This window comes from Galeopterus variegatus, unplaced genomic scaffold (assembly GCF_000696425.1).
Source record: "Galeopterus variegatus unplaced genomic scaffold, G_variegatus-3.0.2 Scaffold2615, whole genome shotgun sequence".
In the NCBI taxonomy this organism is placed as follows: Eukaryota; Metazoa; Chordata; class Mammalia; order Dermoptera; family Cynocephalidae; genus Galeopterus; species Galeopterus variegatus.
In genome coordinates, this window is record NW_007728726.1 from 61,650 (window position 1) to 75,498 (window position 13,849).

The following is a 13,849-nucleotide window of genomic DNA, read 5'->3' on the forward strand; positions in this document are numbered from 1 at the left end:
GGCCCGTGGCTCACTCGGGAGAGTGTGGTGCTGATAACACCAGGGCCATGGGTTCGGATCCCATATAGGGATGGCCGGTTAGCTCACTGGCTGAGCGTGGTGCTGACAACACCGAGTCAAGGGTTAAGATCCCCTTACCGGTCACCTTTAAAAAAAGAAAGAAAGAAAGATGACTTAATAAAAATCAAAAGGAAAACACAGTCACAAGAGTCAAAAAGCCAAGTTCAACACATATGTATTTACACACATTGCTGTATATACCATGTTTTTTCTAGATTTTTTTTTTCAAGTAACTATACATAGGCATGTGTGTCCCAAATGCCAGGAATGAAATCCCGAGGAAATTCTTTCCAACATCTGTGAGTAATTTTGTGCAATAGATCATCGCCCCTATGCATTCACCTTAAAGAAGAAAGATCACAGCAGAATAACCAAACATCCAAACGCAGTAATAGTTTTTCTCTCCTGTTAAGCATGATCTGAAACTTACTAATTTTTTCCAGAGGGAGCTTCACTAGTAACACTTTATTCCTGAGCACAACTGGGTATTCAGACAACTGGGACTTCACGTACTGGCAGTAAAACTAAGGGGAATGACTATGATTAAAAGAACCTTCCTCTCATGAGGAATTCCAAGCACAAGAAACAAATATTAAACGGGATTTCATATTCTGGTCTTGCTGTTCCCCACCACTACCCAAAGAAATCCCAAGAATATTCAGTATTCCCCCAAAGACTGCAGATATGAACTTTTAAAATTCCAGGATCTTCTTAAAACACACACACACACATATAAAATGTTCACACACACATGAACACATAACAAACCAGGTTTGTGAAAAACACTACCAGTTATACAATACCCTCAAAACGAAGATATCAGGGAAAGGATTTTATTCAACTTAACCTACAGGACATTAGTCAAAGGCACCTGACAGTTTTATACATGCTTTTTGTTAGTGAAATTCATACACAAAACTATTATAGCTTAATTTTCCCCTGCCCTTGTCCCCAAATCCGCCTCTTTCAGCTCTGCCAAATAACTGGCTCTAAATGTGTTTGTTCTGTGTCTGTTTTTCCAAAAAGAGAAAAATTAATGGTCAAGTGGGTTTAATTTTTAAATTGGTACAAGAGCTTTAAACACATTGTACTGAGAAAAAATGCAAATGGAACGTTCTTGAAAATGGTTGCACATTAAACACACATCTTATGACCCAGGCCTTCAGTAAAACCAGTTCTTAAATTCTAAGGAGGTCAGAAGTTTAGTTTATTCAGCAAGAATAACTCTATTAACAGCTCCAGCTCCTTCTTGTTACCACAGTAAACATCCACAAATTCCAAATTCTGGAAAATGTGAGGCCTGAAAGAGAAGGCTGGAGCTACTGAAGACTCTGCTACTGTCCCTTCTAAAGCTGTCAGTCTGCCATATGAATGCACAAAGATATCCACAGAGGTGGATGAATGACAGCTTATAAAAGCAGGTACATTGGACTCAGGAGACCGATTTTTCAGAGGACATAGTGGAACTGGTGAGGCTTTATATATATCTCTATCAGATGATAATAATAAGAGTAATAATAACACCTTAAATCTTTAAGCATATGCCCAGAGTATCAAAATCACACATCAACTCATGTAGCACAGTTTTTAAATACAGATTTATTTTTTCCTAAATAATCCTAATTTTTATTAGAAGCTAAGGTTAAAAGTCAAAACTAAGCAGACTTTCTAAGCAAAATGAAAAATATCCCAAGCCTTAACGGCTGTTCCAGAAAGCTTGTGGCTAATTTCACAGCATCTACCACCCAGTGAGGCCACACTGCAGGAACTCAGTCCTACCCACACTTGAATAAATAAAATCACGACAAGCAATAAACTGATGAGCGCTAAGTCATAGCTAAGACAGTGCTTCATCCTGATGAGTAAATTATCCAAGTACAAGAAAATCTGACTTTCAAGTTTATGGAAACTAACCTGTACTCTTCCCAAATCTTTTCCTGTTCCTGAAAAATCTGTACCAAACTAATTCTCTGTGACCTTATTAATTTTGTGATTCCTTTTCTATACTTTTTACACTAAGGTATTGGTCTGAAACCCTTACCTGCCTCTTCTGCTCTAGGGAAAATCTAAGAGAAGGCAAACACAAAAAGAAGCACCAACCAAAGAGAGGTGACGAGCTGGAAGTGTGCTCCGCATGTGGGACCCTTGCATCAGAGGGTGTCTATTCAGCAAGATGGGAAATATGTAATTCTGGCTCCTCCTACATCAATTTCTCCCAGTGTGGTTTCACAGTATTGTTTTATGGCTTCCCAGATCTTAAAACCCAAATTACAAGTACACAGAGGGAGGAGACCTGAAAAACCCAAAATTTCTAAAGCCAAAAGTAAATTTCAACTATTACTTCCATTTGAGCAAACAAGAGAGCTCACCATAGCTACTACCTTCATTCCCTTTCTCTGGTTCCTTCGTGTTAAAGTTTTTATTCTTCCGGGCCGGCCCGGTGGCGCACTGCTACAGTGCGCCGCTTGAGAGCACGGTGGCGCTCCCCCCACATACAGACCGGTTCCCGCTCACTGGCTGAGCGAGGGGTGGGAGCAACACCGAGGGTTGCGATCCCGTTGCCCGTCCCGGTCTGGTACAGGCGCGACACTGAGGGTTGCGATCCGTTGCCGGACACGAAAAAAGACAAAAAAAAAAAAAAAAGTTTTTATTCTTCCTGGCACTACCTACAAATTTTTTCAATCTAATTATAAAATATATCCAACAAGAGTATATTTAATGTCATATGTAGAATTCAAAGATTTCTCTAAGAATCTTTGTTTTTCTATCTTGAAACAGCTTGAGCTGTTTTCTGCCTTCCAACAATTATACTTACAACTGTTGCTGATTTTTATTCTTCATTTTTATCTTCTTTCATTTCCCAATTCGTCATTATCCTTAACTATTTTTTCTCAACTACTTCTTATCCAGCTATTAACCCAATATATTCCCATTTGCCATCCACTCAGCCTCTTCTGCACATATTTTACCTTCTCCCTTTAAGTTTCAGCCCTCAAGTTTTTCCCCTTGATTCCCAGGAATACAATGAATGATTCTGAGTCTCAGACCCTTCCTGTTACCCTCGTCCTTGCCCTTACTACTCTCGCAAATGACCACGATATTGACAACTGTCATCTCTTTTATCCTTGACCAATCTAGCTTAAGGAAAAAAAAAAGGTTTCTTCCAGTTCTTCACTTTCCTTTACTCCCCTGGTGTACTCTGGGGCATGCTTCCTCCTTATCTTTTCTGCATTACTCATTACCCAATGGAGCAATGCAGCTCTCTCCTTGAAATAGTTTTCAATTATCTGTTGTCCTGTTAATGATACTAGCCATTTGAAACACTCTGTACCTGATGATCATGTATTATGAGACATGGCCAACCATGATTTGGATCCACTATCAGTGTAGCATATGCTCTGATTTAAAATTCCAATAGCAATGATAGATTCATCCTGATCCAATTCTCTTGTACCTTGTTTCTCTTATGTCTAATGGCTTGCTGAGGTAAGGGGCAGGAAAAGTTCTATGCCTCTGGCCATAGAAAGAAGTGACTGGCTCACCTAGGGCTTAATCCTTTGACCTTGGCTTTATTAGCTCTGAGCAGCAACTAGACACACCACATCATGACAATGGTCTCTGCTATGTATAAGAATCTTGCTCAATTCAGAAGGCAAATATAAGCCTCTACTACAGAAAAACAGTCATGTCAAAACTCACAAATTGGTTGGCACACCAAGAATAAAATGAACTTGAGATCTATCTCCTTCCTAATTTCCACGATACTATCAGGGAAAAAGTTAACCCTGAGCCTGCTTCTCTCAGTCCTTCCATGTTAGCAATTCAAGAGGAGAACCACTTTTAAGGACACCCAACTCATCCTGAATGTAAAAGCAGCCATGAACAAGAAAAGAAATATAGTTATTTCAACAAAAATTCAGAGAGCATAAAAACCACTTTTCTTTCCTCTCTGAATAGCACAAGACAAATTCCCCTCACAGGCGGACATAAATACATCATGGGAAGAGGGCATGGGGAAATATATAAAAATAAATTGTATTTACCTTCTTCTGTTTCATGCCACACGATCCCTTCCAAATTCACACTGGTCCCAGGTTCACAGGGCCCAAGACACTCTGGCTCTGTCACTACTCCAACTTCACATGTATTGACACCCACGGAACGAGTCCGAACCAAAAGCTGCTCAACCGGTGCTGCAATATTGGATGAAGATGGGGAAAAGTAGGAGGGTAGAATCTGAGGCGTGAGACTGCTGGAAATCGGCGGTGGTGGTGCTGGCACTGTAAACAGGGGGTCAACCTGAAAGACAGACAGGCTTACTGCAGTAGTGCTGCATTCCGTGAGCTCTTTTTAATGCAATCTGTTTACATCACTTCTAGAATATATCACCATTCCAAATTCCATTTGCAATTATAATATGCTTTGAGCGTTTTAATGGTGCCAAAACACAAAGTAGAATAGAAATGAGCATTTTATTTTTGCATGCCAAATAAGGCAAACAGAGCACTAGCTTCCTGAATTATAGGCAGGCCTTCAGTGTTCTAAGTTCATCAATGGACAACTTTTAGCCTTGGCAGGTGTGAATGAAATATGCTTTGTAAAATTAAGACTATTTTCCTCTTGCAATGAAATCTTATTTTCCAAATTATAACATTTTTCCAAAGGAGAAACTCCAATAAACACCAATGAACAATAACATATACATTACTGGACATTTAAGTGTAGGAGATGGACTAAAATTGTTTTCAAAGTACATTATCACCCATAATGAATTAAATCACTACTAAAATATATTAACTTACTCTGCTGAATATATAAAAATATATAAACTTGATTACACACACTGAAACACATAAACTGGATATTATTAGCATGTATTAAGCATCAACTCTTAATTAAACGTTCTATTGCAAAGTTTAGCAGAATTCACATGAGAGGAAATAAATACAAGGGCCCAACATCAACAGAAATTGAGTTTCTCTACTGCAAAAATCCTTTAGTAGTTCAACTTGTAAAGATTCCTAATGAGTTTGGCCAAGGCTCAGCAGCCCACTCTACATCCAGAAAATAGAAACGACAGCCAAGTTCAAGATAGTGTGGTGCAATGATAACTCCTTTGTGCCCCTATCCCCAGAAGAGCAGCAAAGTATTTCATCACAAAAAGTTTAGAAGTCTGGCCATAAAAAAACCAAAGGCTATGCTTGGACTAAACAGGCAGATCACCAACTAACTCATTCATTCATTTGGCCCATTTTCACAACTGTGAGGACTGCTACAGAACAGCTTTGATCCTGCTGACAGGTTATCGGTTGTGAAAAAGCCACTAGCAAAGCATGTGTGTACCAGGGCTCCGGATTACCTATGTCCTCGAGTTGCACATAGACATGGCCTACATATAAGGGACAACACCTTGCATGTATCATCAGCTGGACTAACAAATCATATATGTAAAAAGGACACGTAGAATGTCATTCTGGTAAAATGCCATCTTATCCTGTTGTTCATATATTCCCAGTTATCCGTTGTAAATTATCCTTTGTAGCCACTTAGCTATAGATGTAATATTATATAGTCTTTGTTGTTTAAAAAAAACAAAAAACAAAAAGAGTCAGCTTTTACATTATAATGACCATGTAAATTTTGTTCACTATTAAGTGAACAAAATCTGCCCCTGCCCACATGTACCTGGAGATAATAACTGACATGTTTTCATTTCCTTTGTTTTCTACATACCTATTTCTAATTTCTTTTTCTTCTAAATGATCCATCTGATGTCAGATATCTGTTAATGTTTTTGTAAATGCTCAAACACATCTGTGTGGGCTCCTTGTTCATATGATTGTAGAAACTATTTCTACAGTTTGCATTTCACTAAAATGATAAACTGACGTTCACTTGCCTGAGTGATCCAAGATGCAATAGAACAGCCCTGCACCCATCTGCATGTTAAAGAAACTTCATTTCCTGCTCTCAAAGATGCCATAAAACTTCTTTTGCTCCATGCTTTTCATTGTTCTGTATTCTCGATCACAGAGTCCAAGAAAGAAAAGCATCTAACGGGCCCAAACCCCAGATATGATGATTCATGCTTTCGTGTGAATGCAGCTTAATGTGGGTCAAAGTTCACATTGATAGTTCCTATTTTAAAACTGAGCTGACAAATGAAGAAAGGGGTTCTGCGGGAAATTTAAGAGGAGAAAAAAAAAATCCAGTGTTACCTTATAGTCTTTATTTCAACTAAAAGTTGTGTGACATTAGAATCACTTTCCAGAATTAAAAAAAAAAAGACCAAGGAAAACTATAAATCAGCTACTACTGCACTTTTTTTAATGCTTCCCAACAACTTCTTAATTTGTATAGTTAGTTGTAAATTGACTGTAATTTGATGCTACACATAAAAGCTGAAAAGACAAAATGAAACAATATTCTGAAAATATTCTTTACATCACCTGCTCAACAGCCTACATTAAATACCAAGAGAACAAATAAAGCTTCAATTGGTTGCACAAGAAAATGGAAAAACATTAAAGGGGTGAGGATGTCATCAATTCTCTGATTTTGGAGATGAGGACACAATGGGGCAATGAGTGCAGTAAAAGTTATGGGGGCAGGACATGTTGACACTAGGATTTTGGCCCCAACTCTGACACTAATTAGCTTGTAACCTTGGAGAGTCATTTAATCTCTCTGAGGCCCATTTTCCTCAACGAGAAAGTGTATTCTTCTAATATAGATGACAAAACCTATCACAACAGAGTTTCCAGACTAACTCTACCTATAGATACATTTGCACACAGATACACACACACCCACATACTATATGGGATATCTGTGTAATTCCAAAGATCAAATTTCTAAAGAATCTGGATGGCTTGAGGAGAGAGGCTATGGTACTCTGGGCCTACTGGTAAATTAACTATGTTTATTTCCATGAACACAATCCAAGTGTAATGATAAAAATTTAACTGGTGATATTTATAGAAGGCACCTTGGAGCTCCTTCCAACATGAGAAAACTAAGCTATAGAGAGCTTGACTATAAATATGAACTTAACCATATAATCATAAATAATACCCCAATGTGATTATAGTCTGAAATCCTTAAACCCAATAGGTAATATGGTCTTAAAGATTCAAATCTTTGACTTACAAATGAATTTCTCTTAGTTTTTCTACTATACTGGCTTCCTCATGGTAGCTCAAAATTGATATTCCCACAACACTATCAGTGAGAAGAGAAAAAGGACTCCCCTCACCCCTTTGGGATTTCAGGATTTGGGGGGACACAAAGACCACCCATGTGTTCTACTGCAGGCCACTCTTCCCTAGAGGTCACCAACTGGAAAGGGGGTTTGGGGATGAGGAATTATAGCCACTCCCGGAGGCATTTTATTTGGAAGGTATGCTACTTTTTAAAACATTCCAATTTTTTACCAACACTTAAAAATTTAGGGAAGAGTCTGAGTTTCTACTATATCTTACAGCAATAATTGGATAATGTGCTGTGCTGGGCCCACATTCCTGGTGTCAACCAATATAGTCAAGCTTTTGCTTTGATTCATTCGCAGGCAGCCTGAGTCTGTGCTTCCAGCCTTTCCCTGAGACAATCACACATGGTCGAGCTTTCGCTTTGATTCATTCGCAGGCAGCCTGAGTCTGTGCTTCCAGCCTTTCCCTGAGACAATCACAGAATGTTCCAGCTAGAAGGTCACCTAGCCCATCCTACTCATTCCAGAGAAAACTGCAGCTCTTATTTGTGCGAGGGCAATAAGCTATCTCTATCACCTGGCAGCCCAGGTGAGCATAAAAGAGTAGTATCCTCCAAGCAGAAAATTTACAGGAGTTCAACATAAACTGGGAGACACTAAGAGGGCTGGAAGGGAAATAATTCAAAGAGTGCAGTCAATTCTTTCTGCCGGCTAATACCTCAGTGGAAGATGTCCCCCCCAAAAGGTTTCAGTTCCCCCATGTATCTCATGGTGTCAAACACGAAGCCACATGTACCATATGTAAAGCAGGATTTTAAAGAATTTTCAGTAGTGATTTTGACCTTATACTAAAGATCAACTCCACTGCACCCTGACTTCTCAGGTCACTGATCCATACACTGAACTATAATTTCTTCAACCAATCAAGCTCGTTGAAGCAGAGGGTGGCAACAAGGACTCCCTCCAGAGAGGAGGTATTACCTAGTGGAGGACCTCAGGTCCTCTCCGCAGACAGGCTTGGGTTCAAACCCTGACCCTGTCAATTCTTGCTGTGTGGGACCTGGAGCAAGTTACTGTGCTTGCCCAAGTCTCAGTGTCTGGATCTAAGAAATGGGAATAGTAAGAACAATTACCCCCACAGGGTTTCAGTGAAGACTCAGTAATTAATGCAAAGTGATAATTCATGCAAAGTGAACACTCAGCACAGTGCTTAGCTCGATAAACACTGGCTTAAAGAGAAAAGTCCCTGGTCTGATATTACAGTTCCCTAACCCTGCACACAACCTTACAAAGCTCCTTTTTACATCCAACTATATTTAACATAAATCTATAATCCGCTCCAAATGCACGGTAAGTGTGGTTAAAGTGCGCTAAAAGTATAAGAAAAGTGACTTAACCCTGAGAAGCTCAGCCTGGGGAAATTACTACTTCTTTCCTACATTGGCATCTGGCAGCAGCTGACTGGCTTAATAATCCATCCCCATTTTATAATTTTACAGCAATTATGGGACTGCCAAGAAGGTCGTAATAAGTCCCATAGTACTACAAAATCTCCTTCTGCTAATCTCTAGTTGCACCTCTTTCTCATGCGCTGCTGCCCCCAAAGTCTACTCCTGCTCACCTAAACTTGATCACACATCCACCCAATATACAACTGCTGTACATCTGCTGTGTGCCGGGCACTGTAACCTGCTAGAACAAGAATGGGCCAAAACCGACCAAGGCCCTGCCCTCATGGACTGACTGCTTAGTGGACAAGACTGTGACACTAACCAAAGCATCATATAAATAGAGCAAAATTACAACAGTAATTGTAGAACTGCATCCAGGGGACTGTCTGTGGTGGCCTGAGTGAGAGAAGAAGGGTGTTACTACAAGACAGTGTGGTGCAGGGATCAGACTTTAGAGTTAGGATCCTGGCTCTACCATTAGCTATGTAACCTTAGGCAAGTGGCTTGATCTTTCTGGGACTTGGTGCCTTCACCTGAAAAATGGAAATAAGCCCTGTCTAATGTGACTACTACACGGGATCATACAAATAACCTTAGCTCAGGGCCTTGTACAGAATAGCACTCAATAAATAGGAGCTATTGCTATTGTCAATATTATTATCATTACCACAAATATATTTGAGACCTGAAGTAAAAAGAAATCAATAGGAGGTTTGAATTTAAAGGCCCTTCAAGATAGGCAATTATGAATACCTTTCCGGGGGGGAGAAGCCCTAATATATTTCTAATCAGATATTCCTCATTTAAAAATCAGTGGGAGATTATTAGTCTAATAATACTAATAACTGGAATAAAAGATTAGCAAAGAGAACTGGCTGGTTTTAGCAATGGCTCCTTTGTCAAAGCTCTTTTCTGTCATCTTGATGGGACACTGATGTAACCTATTAGAGCTCCAAAGAGGAAAGCAGGAAAGCAGCTATCTCCAGCGGAAAAAAAAAAAAAAGACCCATAAGTCTAACAGCTGGTGGTGGCAGCCTGTCAAACTGAGGAAAGTTAATGTCAAGAACAGACGCGCGGCAGTCTCTCACTGTTATTTTTGCATGATTATTCCCAGGTGTTGGTGCACGCTGAGCAGTAGCCTGGCTATTTATCACGCAAGAGAGCCTAAGAGCATGGGAGGGGAGAGCAGCAAGGGGGGAGAAGGCGGGGACAAAAAGGTTATTTACACAGATAGCAGCACTTAGTGTGTATAATCAGAGGGCTGGAAAAAAAAAAACCTGCAGGGAGATCCTGGCAATATTTTCCCTGTTCACCTTATTTCAAGGGCTTCCTGAGTGTTGATGAGCAAGGAAGGCTGCAAAGCTGGAGTGTTGGCAGTGGCAGCTTTTCATCACTTAAGCATTTGACTGTATGAGCCAGTGATGGTTTTCAGTACTAGGAAACTGACAGCCAATGAGGAGGGGTCACCAGGGCAGGGCTGGTGAGTGCTCCAGTGAGCACTTCGGATCCAGCTCCACTGGACCCAACAGAAGAGACATTCAGGTGGCTCTGCCGCATAAGGCGACTAATGCTGCCAGCCAGAGGGAGAAAAGGAAGCTCAGGGCTGCAGACAGGCGACCAAGCCCAAGGCTGCAGACAGGCCAGCCTCCTGAATAAATACACAGAGATCCCCTCCCTCGCCTGAGGTCAGGTCTGAACCCTGATAGAGGAGCTTGCCACAGGTTTCTTCCATCTGTTGCCACAAATCTCCACACCCCTCCTGCTATTACTCCCTAATCCTGGGATTCTCAGATTGCCAACAACCAGAGGGGGAATGGTGTTTTATTTTGCTCAGAGTCAATATTTTTACATTCTGTGAGCACTGGGGCATGATTACTTAATGCTCACGTTTTCTCCATATCCTGGTATTTGGCTGTTTTATGAGTTTGCCCACAGTCACCTCTTAATTTAAAAAGCATTAGACAGAAACTGCACTACCATGTAGGGGAAACTGCAGCTCTTTTAGAGGTGACCACTGCAGTCTCTTACTTTGCATTTTAACCACCCTTTCTGCCTGACATCACTGCTTCATTAGCAAAGAAGGGGAAGCTTAAAAAACTGTTTCCTTAAATTAGGCACTGATCTTTTCTCCAAAATTAATCATCGAGGCTGAATTTCCATCCCTGATGGACAAACCTGGAATAACTCTTTCAGTCACTCTTAATTCCGCCTTTCCTATACACGGTGGAGACTTTTCCTTTCAGAACCATGATCGAAGCAATCTATGCTTGACGGCCTGCTGTGAAAACAACATGGACAAATTCTTACTAAGGCTCTAAGGCACCAGATTTTTTCTATTTCCTTAACTCTCACAGAACTCTCACACATCCCCATTTTATACAGACAGAAACTAAAGGTCTCAGAGGATGGGCGATTTATCCAAGGAGCTGAAATTCCAGGCCGAAGCTCTCTGATTTTGAAGTTCATGGGCTTTCTGGTAAAAACAGGAACAACATCGGCAGCTACTGTTTATCACATAGAACACAGAAGGATTATAACTGTTTTAACACACACAGTGTAGAAAGGATTATACTGTGCATTCTCTCATTCACTCTTCACACAATTGTGTGTTACAGATGAGGAACAGGAAACTTGGGAAAAGTTAAGAAATTTAAAAGTTCACTTAGGGTCGGTGGCAGAGCCAGAATTTGAACCCACATTATTCTAACATCAAAAGTAAACTCTTCGAAATGTAAAACAGAACACCAGATGGAAAGAAATCGTCCTCCTAAGGTAACTTCTGATCGCTTTCTGTACGTTGGAAGCCACACACCTGAATCACTTTTTATTGCCAGTAGTCTAAAATAGTGTGTCTCCAGGCTTCCAAGCAAATACTGCAAACCCTTCAGAAACCTCATTTTAAAACCCACTGAAACCAAAGCTCAGGTTTTGTTTTGTTGTTATTGTGTGTTTTTTAATCTTGTTTTCAACATCAGTTTGGTGAAATAGGCAATGTTTAAAAATATATTAACAAATTAGAATAAAAAACTCTCTATATAATATAAACCTGTTTTAAATCATCCAATTCTAAAAGCTACAACTAGGTACATTGATTGGGAATTATATCACTATTTCGATTTTCTCATTAAAAGGTGTGAAGACCAACACTGCCCTAAATAAAAAGCCACCAAAGGCTTAGGTGCTAAAGTGCCATTAAGGCCTGGCAGCTGACCTGTAGGACTAAGCCTGTGGATGGAGCAGGGCTCTGGCCCCAAACCAGCCAGGCCCCTAGTCACACCACAGTCACAGAATACCAACAATCCAGGGTCTCTCTGGCACTGCTCGCGGGGGAAAGGGATCACTGACTATTAGTGTACGAGCCCGGAAGTGGCCCTATATGCAGGTCACAAAGCAGAGGCACATATGAGACAGCAATATATGTAAAATACGCTTTAAACAACAGTGACTAATTTTAACTTCATTCTCAAACCATGACAGTTTTCAAAGCAAAATGGAAGGAACTAGTGGGGGAGGGGAAGGGAGAGGGGGATGGGGAGAGATTGGACAAGGGATATAAAGAATAATTACCATTTGTAACAATATATATGCTAGTAATATTGATTTGCTCAACATATCTCAATGTTGAACCCCCAAAATTTGTATAATCAATTTTGATTCAATAAAAATTAAAAAAAAAAGAAGGTACTCAGTAGAGTAGCATGTAGAGTATAATTAAACTACTCAATTCAATGTCTCAAATTTTTTTTTTGTTTTGAAGCCAAATCAAATTCTCTCCTTGAAGGAATAGCAAAGGGACACTGAAAAGAAGGTACTCAGTAGAGTAGCATGTAGAGTATAATTAAACTACTCAATTCAATGTCTCAAATTTTTTTTTGTTTTGAAGCCAAATCAAATTCTCTCCTTGAAGGAATAGCAAAGGGACACTGAGCGGAAGTGGAGGGGACACAGGGACTCTTTCCATCACACTACATCAGTTGTCACATACTTAGCTTCATTTGTGTTCTTGGAAAAAAAAAAACCTGTCCTATTGCTGAGCCACAGATACTTAATCTCTTCTAAAAGTGCTGCTGACATGTTTCACTGCTCAGAGCTGTGTATGCTTTAAATAGCAGCAGTAAATGATCAGTGTTTTAGTGTCTTGTTCATAAGGGTTCTGTGATTTCCTCTCATCCTATTTCCAAAGACACTTCAAACACAGAAATAAGCCACAAAGAAAGGAGACTATCGTGAAGGTACTAAAAAATAAAAAAGCCTGTGTTCTTGGATTAATCCTTTTCACAAGTCCCTTTGTTTGTACAGTGCTGAATTCCTGAAAAGCTCCACACAAATTCTTTTGCTATCAATTAGATATTGTTCCCAATCCCTTAAAAGAGAGACTTTAAAAAGAAAGCTCAATGGTAAACTCAGATATTGCTTAACATGAATGCACCTCTATCAGCCAACAAATCAATTTCAAAACATGCATAATGCATATATTTTAGTTGATAACGGCCATTGATAAATATACTTCCTGTCTTTGTGTGACTCCTAATTCCTCCTTGAAATGAGGTCGGAATCAGGAAAAGGATGGAGGTCTCTAATCCTCACCCTTAAGGAGGCAGACATGATTTTAAGAAGAGAGGAAGGGAAAATCGTTTTTTAAAAAATTATGTTTGGGAAACATCCCCTTACTCTTATTTTTCTCTATTAACAGCAGTTCTTTTCTTTACCTTATATGAGAGTACTTTAAAAAGTTTGTGGGAAAATGGAATTAAAATACAAATCTTTCCATGAACTTTTTGAAGACTCCGTGTATTAGGGAATTTCACTTGTAACCACCTGAAAGAAGTATTTTCAACTAAAATTTTAGACATTTTAATTATAAACGCAATACATGCTGGTCATAACAAATTAAATGACAGGAAGTGCCCAAGTCACATGGTGTGGGAACTACAGTGGTATATTGAAGAGTGAAAAACCTGCTTTCCAAAGCACTGCAGGTCAGCCAAGAAGAGGAAAATTTTGACTCCGTACCCAAGATGTTATCTTTTTTTTTTTCCTTTTTGTCTTTTTTCGTGTCCGGCAACGGATCGCAACCCTCAGTGTTGCACCCGTACCGGACCGGAACCAGCAACGGGATCGTAACCCTCGG

The 13,849-nt window shown here is 39.8% G+C and overlaps 1 protein-coding gene across 2 annotated transcripts in view; it reads right to left on the reverse strand.

Annotated features, from left to right (window-relative positions):
- Window positions 1-13,849, reverse strand: part of ZNF608 (zinc finger protein 608) — a 101,366-nt gene that overhangs the window by 53,684 nt on the left and 33,833 nt on the right. For both annotated transcript variants that reach the window (XM_008582442.1, XM_008582443.1), the window contains exon 2: window positions 4,104-4,359. Coding sequence is in view for 1 of the 2 variants with exons in the window: in XM_008582443.1 (XP_008580665.1) it covers window positions 4,104-4,359 (256 nt within the window). In the remaining variant the exon portion in view is untranslated. The remainder of the gene's footprint in view (window positions 1-4,103; window positions 4,360-13,849) is intronic.